This window comes from Petaurus breviceps, unplaced genomic scaffold (assembly GCF_028583685.1).
Source record: "Petaurus breviceps papuanus isolate PSGF00001 unplaced genomic scaffold, PetGlider_PUasm1.0 220, whole genome shotgun sequence".
Classification (NCBI taxonomy): domain Eukaryota; kingdom Metazoa; phylum Chordata; class Mammalia; order Diprotodontia; family Petauridae; genus Petaurus; species Petaurus breviceps.
The window spans coordinates 20,713,989-20,733,231 of record NW_027185876.1 but is presented as its reverse complement, the minus strand read 5'-3'; the positions used below and the strand labels follow the sequence as shown (position 1 = coordinate 20,733,231).

General features: G+C 39.9%; 1 protein-coding gene and 1 pseudogene across 2 annotated transcripts in view; both read right to left on the bottom strand.

The window, feature by feature from the left end:
* Positions 1-5,161: 5,161 nt before the first annotated feature.
* RCSD1 (RCSD domain containing 1) overlaps positions 5,162-19,243 on the bottom strand; it is an 87,651-nt gene continuing 73,569 nt past the window's right edge. For both annotated transcript variants that reach the window (XM_069094712.1, XM_069094713.1), the window contains 3 exons: positions 18,207-18,410; positions 15,285-16,109; positions 5,162-7,220 (listed from right to left, as the gene is read on the bottom strand). In XM_069094712.1, the coding sequence (XP_068950813.1) occupies positions 7,191-7,220; positions 15,285-16,109; positions 18,207-18,410 (1,059 nt within the window). In that variant the 3' untranslated portion in view covers positions 5,162-7,190. The remainder of the gene's footprint in view (positions 7,221-15,284; positions 16,110-18,206; positions 18,411-19,243) is intronic.
* Positions 8,237-15,120, bottom strand: LOC138166049 (mitochondrial import receptor subunit TOM70-like; annotated as a pseudogene).

Below are 19,243 nucleotides of genomic sequence, written 5' to 3'. Positions count from 1 at the left end.
AGATAAAGCTAAGTATTTGACAAAATTTCTTGTGCTGACTTTTTGGATGAGATGGAGAGCTATGAGCTAGATATTATTACAGTTAGGAGGATTTGGAATTTGTTGAATAATTGAACTGAAAGCCAAGAAATGAATGTGCTTAGAGTCAGTCTTTAGCAGAATGTCCCACTCCATTAATGTTGTTTAACATTTTTTATCAGTGACTTGAATGAAGGCTTAGATGGAATGCTTATCAAATTGGCAAATGATAGGAGGGACAACTAACATGCTGGTTGACAGAATCTGGATCCAAAAAGATCTCAAATGATGAGAATGACAGATGAAATTTAATAGAGAATAAAATCTGACATTTGGGTTAAAAAAAAAAAACCAACTTCACAAGTATAGGATGGGTGGTTGAGGTGTAGTTTGACAGAAGTTTGTTAAAAAAAAATCTGAGGGTTATAATGGGATTCAAACTCAATATGAGTCAGAAGTATAACAAACCAAACCAAAAAGCTAATGACATCTTAGATTGACTTAAGAGAGGCAGTATTACTCTCTAGAGACGGGGTAGGATAAACCAATTATACAATGCTTTGCTCAGATCAGTCTAGAGTATTTCATTCAGTCCTGTGTACCTGTCTTTAAAAGGATGATGACTAGCTGGAAGTCCTAGAGGAGGGTGATAAGGCTGTATTAGATTGGTCTATGTTCATGTCCTGTCCTCTGTGGAAACCCACTAAGGACACTACTAATCCCTACCCCCTTTTAGAAATATAAAGAAGTAAATATTCCTTCAGTCTGAAGTGCTTTTCAGACTTTTTTTTTTGGAGGGGGGAAGGCAGGGCAATTGGGGTTAAGTGACTTGCCCAAGGTCACATGGCTAGTTTTTTGTATTAAGTGTCTGAGGCCGAATTTGAACTCAGGTTCTCCTGACTCCAGGGCCAATTCTCTATTCACCAGACTTTTTGAAAGAAGAAAACCTTATCATTACTTACGAAAAATTCTAGAAAAAAACAATGCCTGGAACTAAATCCTTTCTTCTTCCCTACCCATTTGCCCCAAGCCCTAACCAGTTTTTAAAGGAAAACTAAATTAAAGATCAGAGACAGCTAGGTGGTTCAGTGGATTGAGCACTGTCTGGAAGACCTGAGTTTAAATATGGCCTCAGACATTTATTAACTGTGTGACCCTGGTTTCCTCATCTGTAAAATGAGCTGGAGAAGGAAATGGAAAACCACTCCATTAGCTTTGCCGAGAAACCCCCACAGATGGTCCACAGGTTCAGGAAAAGTAAGACACAACTGAACAATAACAAATTAAAGATCCAGAAGGATTTAGGTTTCCCTCTGAAGATAGAATTAAGACCAACAAAAGTGAGGGATGTGCCTTGATTTACTTACTTTAAGAGAAGGCTCTTCATTCTCCAAAGAGTAGTAATGATCAGAAAAGGAAGGAAGAAGTCTTTTAATTCAATTACTAAGAACCTTTGCTAAGTGGATGGAAGCAGTAAAAGCAGTTAAATTGGAATCCAATGATTTAAGAAAATAATTCTCTAGGGTGGGTCAACATTATAATTGCTTATGGTTCTGTCTGAGAAATCAAACTGTTACATAAATTGTTTATATAAACAACAGATGTTAAAAATTGTTTTTACATGTAATTGGGGAAAAATAAAATATTAAAATAAAATGAAAAACTTGATAGAACTTTTGTTATAATGTCAAATTTTGTCAGTTTGGGAGAAATACTATAAGACTATTAAAAATGGTCAAAGCTATGGAAAACCATGTGAAAAAAATTCTTCAAATGACTAATAATTGGAGACAAGCAAATTAAAGTTACTTTGGGGTTCTTATCTCACCTATTAGATGGGCAAAAAGGGAAAATGACAAGTATTGGAGGGAGCACAGTAATGCACTGTTGTTTGAACTGTGATTTTGATTGTGAATTGATCCAAGCCATTCTGGAATGCTATGGAACTATGTCCAAAAAGTCATTAAACTTTGATTTAGCAAATACCTCTACCAGGCCTATACCCCAAAGAGAATGAAGGAGGAGGACAAGGACCCATACAGACAAAAATATTTATAGCAATTCCTATTTTTAGTGACAAAGAACTGGAAATTAAGGGGCCACCTATCAATTGGGAAATTGCTAAGCAAAGAATGGTATATGAATGTAATGAAATACTATTGTGCTGTAACAAATGGTGAAAATAATTTTCAGAGAAATTTGGGAAAACTTGTATGAATTGATGCAGAGTGAAGTGAACAGAATTAGGATAATAATTTATATGATAACAATTGTAAAGGTGAGCAACCTTGATAGACCTAAGAGTGCTGACCAATTCAATGGACCAGGCTTGATTTCAGAAACTATAACAAACTATACTACCCCATCTTCTGACAGAGAGACAGTGGATTTCAGATGTAGAATGGGACATACATTTTTGGATATGGACAATGTGAGAATTTGTTTGGTCTGTATGCATGTTTGTTACAAGGGTTTTCTTTTTTCTTTTAAATTAGGAATGAGATCTGAAGGAAAGAAAAATGAAATGAAATGAAAAAATTTTAAAGTATCTTTTTCAAAGGGAAGACAGTTTTTTTTCCTGATCTTTCTCAAAGCAGAGATATTTAGAATTGTAATAAAAATTACCTTTGACAGCTTGAATCCCAAATTCAAAGTACAGGTACAAAGTACAAAGACAGTATAAGTTCCTTGAGATCAGCTTCTCCATCACTTACCACAATGTCTTGCAGGTAATAAAGCTTAATCAATATTTAATGAATTGAATTAATACTCAATAAAGCCTCATTCAGTACACATTTTTCTTTCCTCTGACCTGGAAGGACACTCCCTGAAAGAAGGAAGAGAGTTTAGTCACGTCTCTCTCTGCTAATATGACTAACAAGAAAGGCTTGTCCAATAACAAGACAGACTGGTCCACTGCCTTCCATACTGTGCACCAATTCACTGATAGGCCACAGCTGTCCTATGGGAATAGAATCGCTTTACTCATTATCAGCTTCACTCAGCTCCAAAATGGAAAGTTGGATCTGAATGAATGCTGTCATTGTTATTTTCCCCCCTTAAATTCTAGTCCTGTTTCCTACAATGAATTCAACTGTTTCTGCCTAAAAACAATGTCTGTCTGAGATATTCAAAGATATTTGACAAGTTTTCCTTCATACAAGGGTTGTTTTTATCACATGCCTTCCTTGCAATTTTACAACTGCTTTGCCAGGCCACTAGCAAGTTCTTTGACTTTGTTTCCTTTCTCGAGTATCCCGTCTTCTTAACTTTTATGAACTCCTGGAGATGGTGCAACTCTAAGCATATGCAGAGGAAGAAATTCTTATCCAGGAGTGTATCATTTCCCTGAGAATTTATTTCATACAAGCAGAGGCTTAAGCTTTGTTCATTATATGTGTTAATAGAAGAAGAAGAAAAAAATTTAAGGTAAATATTTTTTTTAAAGCTCAAAAGTGTGCTCCTTTAAGAAGATCTAGATTCCAATGTTTAGGTTTTGATTGGATGGAAAGAGAGGCGGAGTGAAAGTAAATGAGGCCATTTTGATTTTATTCATGTAATATCTTCAATAATGCCTCTACTGTCAAAGTACAAATCTGCAAAGAGGGTATTTTTGTGCACGGCACCATGTGATGATTAGCTCTATAGCTACTTGTATACCATAGCTGAAATTTTTATGGTTTGAAGGGAGACATCTTTCTTAAAGGAGTCATTGTTGATAGACCGAGTGCCTTTCCCAGTGTAACACATATTTGTTGTCTGTTGAACACACAATACATATGTATTATGCTATTTATATAGCACTTGAAAGTTTGCAAATCAACTTAAATATAAATTTCATACAAGTTTCACCATAAGCCTATAAGGGAGGTGGTAGTGGTGGTGGTGGTATTGTCCAGTTGTTCAGTCTTGTCCAATTCTTTGGGACCCTATGGACCACACAGTTTGGCAAAGATACTGGAGAGGTTTGTCAGTCCCATCACCAGTGGTAAGTACTAATCAATTAATCAACAAGTTGCTTACTAATCACCTATTATTGCCATTGGACTTGGATGACTCTAGAACTTGGTGCAACTCTGCCTAACTTAAATACAGTTCATACGCACATCAGACTTTGCTCTTTCAACAGAGGAATTAATGCTTTTATTCCATTCATCCTTCTCTCCCTCTTCCCTTTCTTTACCTTGGGACATTGAAAGAAGTATTACAGCTCCCCAGACACCTCCTTCCCCTTGCCTCCTCAGGGGCTAAAGGGTAAAGATGGATTGCCCTCCTATGGGAGTCTGGGCTAGGCTTTAATTTGGTGTTCTTCTGCAGAGCTCCCAGTGGTCATGCTGACTTGGAACAATGGAGAGAAGAATCTTTGGCAAAATTGTGCACTCTATACTCTCCTTTTGGCCCTCTTGACCTCCTTTCGGTGGTGCCAGCTTCATTCTGCCACCTGGAGAACTGGGAGATGGTAGGCATGGACTGTTACATATGCTTCTATTATAGCTACTATGTTGGTTGGGTTTGTTCAGTTGTTTTTTTGTTACACAGGACAGGCTCCTCTAGGTGAAGGAGTGGAGGCTGTCACTGAGAAGTTTAATGTAAGCACAAAAGGGTAAGAAACTAAGTTTTAAAAAAATTTTCTCCTGAAAACAGTTTTTCACACAAGTAACAAAGAAGACTTTCATTTGGTCCCCATGACAACCCTATGAAGTAAGCACTAAAGTTATTATTATGCCTATTTTGCAGATAGGTCAACAATCTCAGAGAGGTCAGGTGACTTGCTTGTAATCCCAGAGGAAGTGCTGGAGACAGGATATGAACCTTATCTTTCTCAAATGAAAGTTCAGCACTTTTCCAAACATACTATACCATTCCTCCATATAATTACAGAGATCATAGATTTAGAGCTGCAAGGAACCTCATAGGCTACTTAATCTAACCACCCTCATTTCCAGTTGAGGAGACTTACCCAAGGTCACAAAGATAGTATATATCTGAGGTCAGATTTGAACTCAGATCCTTGAACTCTAGAGTTGGAGCCTTTTCCACTGAAGGATGCTGCCTCTATATATAGTTAGTAGAATCATGAAGCTGAACTACCCTGCACATAGGTGTCCATCAATAAATACTCATTGAATGAAGGAATAAAATGTATCTGCCTCAGTTATTAGCATTTATTAATGGAGTAACAGTGGGAAAGATACAATTGGGGAATAAGGAGAAATCCAATTTCTATGTCTCTGACATCAAGCTAGCTTCTTTAGTTTCAGATCCTGTTACTTTATTATCTCCATTCCCCCTCCCCCATCTTAATTTACAATTCTCAGAAGGAAAGCACAGTTTTCTTTTTATCTCTTTATTTTTTATTTCTTCTCTTTTCCTTCCATTTCATTCTGGGGAAAGGAATGGAATAAATCTTTCCCTTTCATCACACACACTCATACGTATGCACATGTGTCTGAATTCTTAAACACATGTGTGTATATTCAGTAATACAGTTATACACACCCCAAGACAGGTTGGGTCAGAGCATGTCTTAGCTGACCCATTGCTTTTTTAACAACACGGTTATTTTTTGAAAAACAATGTTAGCCCCACGCTAACTCTTTCCAGAAATCAGAGAAAAGATTAACTAGGAAGAGAAAATCAATGTATGAGGAGCAACCCCAGACCCTTCAGGCTGCAAGGTCATTTTCCAATATCTGAAGACTTCCAGTGTGAACCCCGAAGAGCCAAGATCCCACTGAATTAGCACTTTGGGAGGCCCCAAAACTCAAGTCAGACCCAGGAGCAGCCCTGCAAAGTGCAGATTTCTTCTGGCCGATGTCCTTTAGCCCTGGTAGATAACGGAGAGTATTTGAGGTAAGAGTTCAGTCTCTCTGCCTCATACAAACCCTTGTTAATGCAAAGATATACCCTGTAGAAATACATTCTGGGGAAAGCCACTTCTCCATGACAGTGCATCCCTCACTCACTGCTTCAAGAAGCCTAATTTGAAATAGTGGCCTTAATGGTATTTTCAAACAGCTAATAAGAATGATTACCTTCACATAGTACATGTGTACTGAAGACCACAAAGCATCTACTTGGCAATATTTAATATAGTCTAACAGACCTTTTCATTAAGAATTATTTTCTGGAACAGCAACATTTATCCTCACCTAAAGATGTCATACTGGTAGAGGACAGATTTTGTTTGATATTTTGTGGCTGAGGAAATAGAGGAACAAAGGATTTGACTTGGCCACATGCTGAGTTAGGGAGAGGGAGGGGAAGGAAGAGGGAGAGAAGGAAACAGGAATGAGGTCTACATCTTCTGGTTTTCCATATGGTGCTGAGGACATCCTACTTTTCTATTGGAGAGTCTACCTCCTCAGAATGTGGCAGAAAGGGGATGTAGCTAGGTTGCCATGGTAGTCATAAGCTAGGAAGACCATTTCCAAAAGGGAAAGCAAGATCAAGCTCATGTACTAAATATGGTATAGGTTGAAACAAATGTTTCAACACTTAGCTCATCTAGTTTCATCCTTGAAAAACTGCTTAGCCATCTCAAAAGTGGGTAAAGCTGAAAGTTTGTCTCAAAAGTTCTGATTTTTTTTTAAAAGAAAGCCTGTCCTTCATGATTTAGAAGGATTCACATTATTATTCACACTAAAACATCCTTTTTCCTGTATTCCATCCCCACCATCCTTAAATTTGTCTTTACTTATATGTGAAAATTATAAGAATTTCAGGGAATTACAAAGGTTACAACTCAAACATAGGCAGGTCTGATGGACTACATCAAGAAATGACTCAAGAAAAAGTGTCTGTTGAGAGCTCAATTGCTTGGGTAGGCAGTCCCCTGAAACCCAGACTGCTTTGACTCCAGGTTTGGTGGTAAGAAGTTTTAAATAGGTTTCTTCTACAAAGTCTATTGATGAACATCCAGCACCAAATTTCTATTGGTGAAAAGCCTTTTACACTGGGATCCTCTCTTCCCACTCCCCTAAAGAACTTTACAGCCTAGAAGCCATGAGGCAACAGTGATCCCCTCTGACTTCAGACTGATTATCTTTGGCATTCCTGATATCCCATTAGCTCCTAATGGAGCTTCTCCATTCCCAGTAGGTACTGTTGCTGCTACTTCCGTCGAGAGGACTCCAACAATTTCATCAAGGATAGACAATAGAGCTCTTTTTTTACATTTTAGAATCCTGTACTATGGTGTCCTGGGGAGAGATGAGAAAAGAAATGAATTAGGAAAAAGGGACTGGAGAAATCTTGCCAACACATGTACAATTCTCTTAGACTATATAGTTCAAATTCCTTTGCTTTCTATTTCTGGCTCTCTCCACAATATGACACCATTTGGCTTTTTTATATTATTTCAATTTTTGCCCTAGTCTGGTAGGGTGATAAAGCACAAATCCAGATAACTATTCAGTGACTCCTGGTCTCATTATTGTGAGTTTTGTCTTCTTCTGTCTTTAACCAATGCTATGACCAAAAAATGCATCACCTTATCTACTGGTGATAAATTTCTGTAAATTTAGTCCAGCTTGTTCATGAATGACTGACATCAAGTCTGTTGTAAGACCCAACAAGTCCTATGTATGCTATGTTTCAATATTTCTGTGATTCTTTAAGAACCTGTGATTCTCTGATATGTCTGGACTACTAGCTATTTCTTACACATGAAATTATCTCTCTTGCCTCTGGGTCTTTACACATGCTACAACCCATGCTTGGAATGTACTTTTTCCTCATTCCTGCCTCTTAGAATCCCTAGCTTCCTAGGGATTCCTAGACATACCTAGATCCTTTCCAGTTGTTAATACTTTCCACCTCTTGAAATTAATTTATATTTACTTGAATCCCTATCACAACAGTAGAATGTAAAACAGGGAGTCTTCATCTTTGTCTTTGAATATTTAGTACCTAGCATTATCCTTTGCATCTAGTGTTTGCAAGATGCTTCTGAGGAGGAAGAAAAGACATACTTTTAGAAACATACTGTGAGGCTGAAATGGCAACTTTGTTCTTTGTTAGTGATGGGGGGTACTTTCTGGCTGACCATCTGCAAGAACTATGATGTAAGCACTAACCAAGTAACCAGTCTGAGCAAGCAATACAACAAACTACTGAGCCTTTCACTGAGCCCAGAGTCACCAATTTTGGAGCCCACTGCTCAGGGAGATTCTCTCTGGACTCTCTAAGAAACCAGCTTAAGAAATTCCTCCAACTCTTTTTTTTTTAATGTAATCTTTATTTGGTGAATTTACATGTGAGTTCATTTACAAAAGAAAAGTTACAGACAAATGTAGCTTTCAGTGCAGTTTCAAATATTTTAAGAACAGGCAACAGTCCGTGAGGATTTAGAATGATAAAAAAAATGAAGAGCACATGCGTCATTTTCCTTTGCGTGGTTTTTTTCTACCCCTCCCCAGGGGAAGGAAGGGAGAAGAGTAGAAGAAAATATCAGTCTGATGTCAATGAAAATAAGGCCACGCGAATAAAAACCCTTTTAGAGAATCAGAGGATTTTTAAGTTGGGGATAAGTAACCCTCCTAAAGTCAGCAGTGGTTGTCCTGGAAGGTGCATAATTTAAAGACTAAAAATGGAGAGAGAGCCCTTTAAATCTTAATTTTCAGTAAACTGGCTGTCAAAAAATTTCACTTCTCAATTTGCTACTTTTAGACCTATGATCTCCTAAAGCCAGGAGTTACTTACCCCTACTGTGAAAGAAGGACCAATCTTATGGATACTAAAAAGGTAGTGTTTGCGCTGACAAAGTATTTTGGTTTCAGAAGTATTAAGCACCCAGTGAACGCTGGCCCTTTGGATAAGCAGCATGTCCTCACCCTGGACCCTGTACACTACAAGATTTTAATTCCCCAAAGGGATAGCATAAGGTGCTAATATACTGTAGTATATATTCTCTAAGGTTCAGGCTTAGTGAGACACTATCTGATGGCTCACTGCTTTAAAAAAAAAAAAAAAAGGAAAGAGAAAAAACCCAAGCAACAAAAATGGGACATTCTGCTAGTAAATTAGGATTATAACCAAAAAGGACAGTCTGGGCAAAATGATGAAGAGGAATAAACAATGAACTGAAGTATGGGTGGAAGGTCGAGTGAGAATAAAAATGTAAACAGATGATCAGGTTTCCTACATTGTCAACAAATTCCTAGATATTGGCACTCAGGACCTCACAACAAAGGGCTCACTGAATTAAAACTAAAGGCATCCCACACACATACTTTTATATAAAAAGTAGTGCTTCAGAAAAGGTACTTCTAACTCTGTTACTGTAACTTGGTGAAACATTCAAACGCTTGCCATTTCAGGAAATACTAGGTTCTTGACAATAACATTTAAGTCTGTAATAAATGTACATTCATTTAACCAAATTTTGTTTACTAGCTATTTTAAATCAATTTCCAAGTATCACATTCATCCCATTTTTATTTAGATTATATACACAAGCCAGCATTTGAATTTCTTTAAAAAAGTGTACACCATTAAGCCTAGCAGTACCGAGTTCAGAAAATAGTCTTAGGCCTTTAAAAACCTACCTCCTTCACCTCTTGAGTGGTCTACTCCCCCAACAGTAGCAATGCTATTAAAAGTCTTGCAGCCTACAAGTCCTTCAAAACAGATTTTTTACTTCTGCATAGTTTTACTATAGGGAGTTTGTGGTTGGCTTTAGATTTGAAACTATATTTCTCATCATTTATTAGTGTCGCAGTGGAAAATTATCAAATTGATCGATAGCTGCCACCAGGTTCTTCCTAGAGTTATGCAGAAGGCAAAGGCACTGTGCCTCTGGTCATATTTAAGGTTCTCTCTCAATTTAGCTTTAAAAACAAAAACATGCTTTTTTTTTTCCTTTGAAAAACAAATAATCAACCAATAGGGATTAAATGCATATAAAAGAAATCTATTTTATAGCACTCACCATATTATTTTTAAAACCAACATGCTGTAAAATGTTCATATATATTATGTGTATATGTGTACACATATACATACACACACATATATATAAAAATAAAAACAAAAATCCAAAACATAATCACTCCTCCCCCCCCCCCATGAACAAATCCAAGTTTTTATTTGCATGGCCAAAATATCCTTTCTTCCCTTTGTAACATTTAGATATCCCTTTCTGTTGCATTAGGGAATAAACTTCAACACTGCAAATTTCCTTGAATAGCCACTCCCCACAACCCCTAAACATTAAACAGATGTAACCAATGACAAACACCACAAATGGAAAAACTAAGTTCCACCATTCACCACGGTCTATGATCACGTCTGTAGGGCTCGGTTGAAGTGTAGGCAAACATCTAAAAAGAGGCTCATTTTTCCTTTCCCAGCTGTTTTACAATGTAGGAGGTTTTAATCCATATTTCTTTGCAACTTGTCTGAACATAGGCAGCATCACAAAGTGAATAGAGGTGTGCCATCTCCATTTCAGATTTGGCCAGGTTAATCGCCTTGTTGAACATGTCAATGGCCTTATCCATGTTTTCCCTCTGCACTTCAATGGTTCCCATCATTTCATATGCAAAATCACACTTGTCAATTTCTATGGCCTTGCTAATAAGCTCCAAGCCTTTCTCTAGATCTTGTTTCCACTGAAGCTGAAGCAAACCTTTATGAACATATGTTGTAGCATTATCTGGTTCCAAGTCAATACATTTATCATACATTTCATCTGCTTTACCAAATAGTTGCTGATCTATTAGTGCCTGGGCATACAGTGCATAGCCTTCAGCACATCTTGGAAATTTTTTTTATGACATCCTCAAAGCCTTTCATAGCTGCCTGAACTTGTGTAGAATTGTAATAAGCTTGACGATACAATGCAAAACACTTTTGAGTTTGCGCCAGGGCAGAATCAGGTCGTAATCTAATACATTCATCAAAATCTGCTACTGCTTCTTCAACCTGATCAAGAAGGATCTTTAACTGTTCTCAGTGGTGGCAGACATCTGTGTTTTGGGGATCAATATTGGCAGCCATGTTAAAATCCTGAGTAGAGAGCAAAGGCTGCTGCTGTTGCATATACATGCTGCCTCTTTTGATCAAGGCATTTGCATGAAGCTTCACATTGGCATCTTCCATGCTGATGACCTGATCTAAATCTGGCTTAGCTGCATTGGCATTGCCAATAAGTAAGTAGAAAGTGGCTCAGCTATATATTTACCTTGAGCATCTATTTCTTTTGTGCCCTCACTTATAATCTTATCATAGTTTTCTTCTTCCATGTATTGCTTAGTCTTTAAATATCCAGAGTTTTCTCTAACTTCTAATGCTTCCCCTTCCTTGTCTTTATCTTTATCAGACCTCTCTTCTTTAAGCATAGGCTGAGAGATGATGTCATCAGTAAAGGAACTAAAGTAAGATTTAATGAATTGTGGACGTGGCATCAGAGGCTTACAATTCTTGTATTTTTCTTTGGCCTTTTCTTTCCCAAGAAGTTTAAGAACTTTATCAGCTAACAGCATGCTTTGTTGGTTCTGGAAGCCTTGTAAAATACAAATTGCTGTGACATCTGTCAAATTAGAAGATTGGACTAAATGAGGGGTTCTTAACCAGCAGTCCATGAATAAATTTCCAAGTGTCCGTGAACTTCTAAACACTCTTTCTTATTGTCTAGTTTCTCATGGGCTTTTGCACGTCTAAAGAGAGCTTTCACACATCTGGGATTAAGCTCAACAGCCTTTGTACAATCTTGTGCCACCTCTTTCCACTTTTGCAACTGCTCAAATGCAGCAGCTCTGTTCTGATAAAATGTAGAAAGGTCAGCTTTTTTTCTCTGTAGGGCATAAACTGATGGCCTCTGTATAGCCCTGAATGGCTTGCTCATATTTTCCTGCTTTAAAATACTTGCTGCCTTTGTTCTTTGCTGCTCGGGCTCTATCAAGGAGACTCGTCGCCTCGTGGGCTCCCGTGCCATCCTGGTGGCCGCTGCCCGCCCCGGCCGGGGCTGGGCTGGCCCTGCCCTGGGGGGGTCTTCCTCTCGCTGTTACGTTTGAGGCCTCCCCCGGCATCGCCGCTGCCCGTGTCCCGCCGTCGTCGCTGCCGGCTCCACGGGTAAACTGCGCCGGCACCCAGAATGAGCGGCCCCCCCGCTCTGGGAGCAGCCGCCCCGCTCCCCACCCCGACCCTGGCGCTGGGGGCCTTCCAACTCTTAATAAATGTTGGTTGTATTGAATTGAGTTGGAACTCATTTCACTCCCACATATGTACACTATATTCTGACTATATTAGACTATTCTTTGCATTCTGGTCATGCTTTGCATTCTCACAGTTCCATATCTGTGGTCATTGAAATGTCTCTTATTTTTCTGTTTTCCTCTATGTATTTTTATCCAACTTTTAAAGCATAATTCAAATGGAGGTATTATTATTATCCCCATTTTACAATGAGAAAACTGGGGCAGACAGGTTCAGTGACTTGTCCAGGGTCATGCAGCTAGTAAGTGTCTGAGGCTAGATTTGAACTCAGTCTTCCTGATTCCAGCTCCAGCTCTCTATCCATTGTTCCCCTAAATGCCACCATGTTTTTGAGCTGCCTTGAGGACAAAGGAGGGATCTCAAGACAACCAGAAGTGTCTTGAAGGTAATTGAGATGAGCAAAGACCATCTCAAACCAACCTCAGTATTTTGTCTAGGTTTGTGCTGTTTGCATCAGTGCCTCTGTATCAGAGATTTTCAGTCAGACGGGACTGCTGAGTTCTGTTACGAGGAACCTGGGGTCCAGAGAAATTCAGTGACATTCACAAAGTCACAAAGCAAATAAACAGCATAACTTGAACCTGGCTTTTCTGATACCAAATTCCTTTCTCTTTGCATCACACAGATGTGTGGCCTACCCAGGGGATCTTTGAGGAGTCCAGCAAGAATCTCAGGATGCCCTGGCTCTGCCTATGTCTCTGTCCTCTGTCCAAGCATCCAACTTCCTTGGGACAGACACTACCACAATGCGTGCAGACTGGTGTCTCTCATTTACCTTAAAGTCCATACTGTTGTATTCACTCAACCATGGAGTTTACTAGTGTTTAGTCAATCACTGTCTGCTTCCTGAGCCTCTAGGCTGGATCTGTCCAAGTGAGGGAGGAGAAAAGAATAAAGACAATGCCTATGCAAATCCAAAGCCAGTAAGAACCATTCTTCAAGGCTTAGATCAAGCCTCACACGAAAGTTTTCTTGACCACTTCAGTCTACTATGATTGACCTGACCTCCTATATCACTCACAGTCCTCAAATGAGTTACCTCATTTGAGCCTCATACACTGCCTGGTATTCTTATTTAATTTCTCAGGTCTGTAAGTTTTGGACTGGATCTGTGATTTCATCTTCATAGAGATCGACAGGTGAAGAAACTCCTTCTGATAAAGATTGGCACCTGTTCTACAATTAAGAGACTTAGAATTTGAAATTTATAGACATAGGGAACTGAGAAGTTATAACTTATCCAGGGGCACATAGTCAGGATGAATTCAGACCCAGGTTTGAACCTGTTCTCCCGACTCCAAGTTCAGTTTTCTACTCACTCTCCACAGCTGCCCTTGTATATCCCTTATACCCCATCTATTCACATATTTGCCCCATAACGGTATTGTAGCAGTCTCTGAGCTAATCTCTTCAACTGCAAAGTATCAAGAATGCTTAAGAAATCCAAGCATCACTTACTTTAGTTAACTGAAGAGTCAACAATGATTTCAGCATAGCATATATTACAGAATGTCAGAGTTGGAAGGGATCTCAGAGGTCATGTAGGACCATCCAAATTAGATTCCTGCATCTGATCCATAATACCCCTAAACTCTGCTTGAAAAACTCCAAGAATGGAAACTTAAAACCTCACCCCCTGGCCCAATTCCCTAAGGCAGAGTGTTTGGAAAGCTTTAATAACTAGGGAGTTTTCCCTAATTTTGAGCCAAAATCTGGCTATCTATAACTTCTACCTGTAGATACTACTTCTGCCCACCTAGACCAAGAAGAAAAATTTTTGATATTTTCTCTATATGTTGTTCAGTTGTGTCTGATTCTTCATGACCCCTTTTGGGGTTTTCTTGGCAAAGATACTGGAGTAGTTTGCCACTTCCTTCTCCAGTTCATTTTGCAGATGAGGAAACTGAGGCAAACAGGGTTAAGGACTTGCCCAGAATTATGCAGCTAGTGTCTGAGACTGGATTTGATTTCATGGAGATGGGTTTTCCTGATTCCAAGCCCCATACACTGTGTCACCTAGCTGGTGTTTTTTTCTACATGACAGATCTTAAAATACCTGAAAACAGAGGTTATATTTTCTGTATGTTTTCTCATTTCCAGCCTGTTTTCTGCAACTAATACTGGGATGGCATGGATTGTAGTCCCTTCACCTTGGCTGCCCTGTTTTGCATACTCTTCAATTTGTTGTCCCCCCCCCCAAATCATAGTACATAGATATAATGCTATAGTTATGACCTGACTGGGGCAGGACAGCAGGACCATCACATTCCTTACAAAAGTCTCAGATAGCCACCTTGACTTCATAGCCATGTGGAAAGCAAAGGAATTGTACTAAATGACTCCTCTTCTCATTTTCTCCACATGCTACGGCTGGCCCTCAGGGCAGTTAGAGCAGATGCAATTTGAGAAGCCTAGAAAGTGTCCTTCTTTCATTGCCCATCCCACCTTAGCTCTATCCAGCATCCCCATAGAAAGTGCCCCTCACAGCCCACCTCACCTCAGCTCCATCCAACATCTCCCTCACTTGTGCCTGAAATCTCATAGAACTGCTGTTGCCCATCAGCTCTAGGTTTTAAATTCATATTTTGGGCTTCTTCTTACTCTTTCCTAATGCTTCCCAAACTCCAAATCCATATGTATTTGGTGACAGTTGGGTGTATCTGGGTGGCTAGAAGAAAGAGGAATGTGAGCTTCGGGCAGTATCATCTTGTGATAGCTCTGCTCCATTGTAAAATGCAGACCTAGAGAGCAGGTATCAGGAGTAAGGAATTAATGAGGACCAGTTACTTTTCAGGCACCCAGGTGGAATAACTTTTGTGTGGGAAAAATTCCAGAACTGTGGATAAGGAAACAAACACCAAAAAGCCCATCTTACCTTGTCATTGTGATCCCTCAGAGAAGAATGGCCCATTCCCCTTTCTAGTAAGGCAGAAAGCCAGAGAGGCTGGCACCTTTGTGATTACACAATGAGAACAATTTTCGTATTTTTAAAGAAATAGGCCTGTGATAAAGGGAGCACGTGATAACTAGCAATACTATCAATTTACCTCTGCACGGCAGGTCGAGTGCATAGTTGGGGCTTCATTGGTGGTCTCAGAATCTGTTCCAGCATTGCTTTCTTGGTTGGGTGCTTTTTCTTGGTTGTCTGTGTTCTCCAAAATACCTGCCTTTTGCTCATTCTCTTCTTTCTCTTTTTCTGACTCAGTGGAATCGTCTCCTTTCTTCTCTTCAGAGGTGTTTTGGGGCCTCTCTTCATTTGTCTCTGTGGCCATCCTCTGTTTTGGTTCCCCATCTTTAGCCCCTGTGTTCTTCTGTCCAGGTTTCTCCTCTTCATCGCCTGCACTTTTCTCAGATGTTTCCTCCATCTCTGAAGTAGGGTCTTCACTTGTCTTTTCCTTTCTATCCCCTCCAGAATCCACTGGAGAAGTCTCCTTTTCATCCACCTTTGGGCTCTCACTTTTTTCCTCTTTATTATCTGTGGCTCTCTGGTGTGGTTCTCCATCATCTTCCACTGTACTCTGCTCTTTCCCCTCTTTATTTTTCACAGCATTCCTGCATGACGTAGCTTCTTCCAAGGCCCTGCTCCTTTCCCCTGGGTTCTCTGTCATACTGCATGATCTCCTTAGCAGAGGTTTTTCATCAGACTCCAGATTTCTCCTCATCTCTCTGCCCACTGCCCTGTTACTAGAGAGGGGAGACCCCAAGACTTTGTTCTTGGGTGTGAACACCTCATCACTGTCCTCTTCCCTGGCACCATTCTCCTGAGATGATTCAGCTGCCCCCAAATCTCCCAGATCCACCCCACAGTCTGACTGAGACCTTCTGAATCTCCTGGAGGGAGGTCTCCTCTTTATTGACCCTCGTGTCCGCACCTGTAAAATGAAACCAACAGAAAAAATGTGTTATAACATCTGATGGTGTCTTAGCCTTGGCATTGTTACCCAGTCAGAATAGTTTGGATATTGATAACCATTCATCCCTTGCCTTGACACACCTTCTTCCTCCAGTGGATAGAGCACCAGCCCTGGAGTCAGGAGGACCTGAATTCAAATCCAACCTCAGACATTTACTAGCTGTGTGACCTGGGCAAGTCACTTAACCCCAATTGCCTTGTCCTCCCCCCCAAAAAATAGAAGCTTATACTTCATGGTGCAGTATAAAGAAGGATGAATACAGAATCAAAATCCCTCAATTCTATGCTGTGCAACCTGTCTGAACTTATAGACAAATGACTTTAACCTCTCTGGACTCAGTTTTCTCAGGTGTAAAATTTGGGGGAGGGGTGGGCTAGGTAACTTCTAAGGTCCCTTGTATCTCTAAAGCTATTGTTGTATTTCTAGAAATTCCATAGCAAAGTCTTTTGCAAAGGAAATGATTACTTTCCAGTTTTTATCTATTTATGTGGCAAGATGTCACCAAGTTGAGTTTTCTTAAGGCAGTATATAGAAAACTACTGCTGTCAAGGTCAGTGAATGGTATGTGGAACTTATCTCCTTAATGAAGACTAGAAAGATTCATCAAACAGCTGTCCCTGCATAAATGACCCTTCATAACTGCCGTCTGGGAAGCTATTCTGTGTCCACAGATTCATCAGAATATTAGCCTTCATCTTTGGCTTTGGATGTCACTTTATCTATGTAGCTGGAGGAAGTTTTAACTCCCTTCTATCCTTTTTGGGGGGAGGTGATGGGGGAGGGGGGAGAGGAGGGGAATGTGCAACTACATTCTCTGGTAGTGAAAGGACTATATGTACAAGGGGGAAATAGGAGGTAAACATTCAAACTCTACTACAGAGAGTGCAATTCTGGTGGACTGGACATGTTGTTCAAATGCCAAAGGTATACTTGCCTAAAAGACTATTTTATGAAGAACTCACACAGAGTAAGCGCTCTCAATGGTGGTCAGAAGAAGCAATACAAGGTCACTTTCACTCTCAAAGTCTCTTTTAAGAACTTTGGAATTGATTGTGTGACATTGGAGACACTGGCACTGGACTGCCCAGCATGGCGTGCCTTCATCAGAGAAGGTGCTGTGCTCTATGAGCACAGCAGAATTGAAGTAGCCCAAAAGAAATGCAAGATGTGTAGATTTAGAGAATCCACCCCAGATGTTCCCATGGACTCTTTGTACCCAACCCCTGGTAGATCATTCCGAGCTCCTGTTGGTCTGATCAGCTACAGTTGGATGCATGGTAACTTGCCTTTAACATGATGATGTCATTTTGGTCCTCTTCAAGAACAAAGGAAGTAAGGGGAGGAGAAGGGAGGAGGTAAGCAGGTAGGATTGAATATATTCTCACTTCAGTCCAAAGCTATTCGTGACATTGTTTTCTCATGCATCTCCAAATGTTTTTTGCTTTTTTTCAAAGTTCAAATTATCTCTGGATAATAGTAGAACTCACAGAATTTCTGTCCAAATCTAAGTTAAGCCAAATGCTCACTTCTCCCTTTTAAAAATCTTATTTTTCTTTTGATTTCACATCACCTTCCTTTCCAAATAAATCCCTCCCCTCTTCCCTTCCTAGTTTGGTATCCCTTGTAATAAAAAAGAAAAAAAAGCAATTTAGCAAAACCAGTCAACACATCAACCATGCCTGACTGTATACGATTGTTCTCCACATCTACAAGGAAGGGAAGAAACTTATCTTTCTCAGCTCTTTTCCAGCATCAAACCTGGTCACTATAATTACCCAGCACTAATTTCATTTGCGCATTCTTTCCATTTTCATTGCTGTAATCATCTGTAGTTATCATGTCTTTTGTTTTCCTGAAATGTGCTTATTTCACTTTGCATCAGTTCATCTAAGTCTGCTAATCTGTTTCTAAATTCTTCATAGTCACCATTTCTTCTAAGCACAGTAATATTCCTTTGTATTCATGTACCATAATTTGTTTAGCCATCCCCCAGCTGATGGCCAAATGTCTACTTTTCCCCAGATCACAAAGCTCTTTTTTGGACTTGAGACATACCTTATTGTAACAAGGTAGATGGCTGCCTTCAGGGGGTTGGTCAAAGCTGACTGGCACTTCCTCTGGTTCAGTGGAGCGGGATCTAACACCTGGACTGCTGGGGGTGGAAGGTGGGCTATGAAATGGAGATACGATGGCCTTTAATCCAGGACTTTTAGGTGAAGCCCCTGGCAACAGGGCAGCAGGATCAAAGGCTAAATTGGCCTGTGGAAAGAAAATGAGGAATTTCATATAGGAGAGGGAGTGATTCTCTTTTAGTCTGCAAATCACCTGGCAGAAGTAGTTCCAAGCAAGTGCCATGTCTGTTTCTCATATTACCGACTAGGAATTAAATGGCCATTGGTTCTCACATGCTCTATTTGCTGTGATATTTTCCCTTCTTACCCATGTCCCTGAACACTGACCATGGCCTATGAGGGTCCTACCCCATCAACGTACCCCAACAAATACTGTTTTCCCAATAAACACTAAATTAGAGTGTCAGTGGCTCAACTCAGGGATTGGCATCTATGTACCACAGGGCGTGAGGGGCCTTAAAGCTTAAGAGATAGTCACCTTCTTCCTCTCCCTAGAAAGTGCCAGTTACTTCATCTTTCCCCAGTCTGAAGGGGTGGGGAAGTGGCAGAGTGGATTGTAGCATAAACCACTTTTGATTCAGGAAGACTTGAATTCAAATCCTGCCTTACATGCTTACTAGCTGCCTGAAATAGGGATCTTAGTTTTCCTTACCCTCATTTTCCTCATCTGTAAAATGAGGATCACCTACCAGGGTCATTGTCAGGATCAAGTGAAATAACCTATATAAAGGGTTTTGCAACCCTTAAGGCACTTTATAAATGCTAGCTCATTATTTTTAGAGTTATGGGCATGGCAGCCATCAGAGCTAATCTTGGACAGGGAAATCACACATCATGTCACCTTCAGTGAAACATTTATACAAGTGATAATTGATTAAAAGCAACCTTGAAGATTAAAAGAAATAATTAAAGGGAAGAAAACAAAAGAGCAACTGGAATCTATCTGAAGGCTGTGTGGAA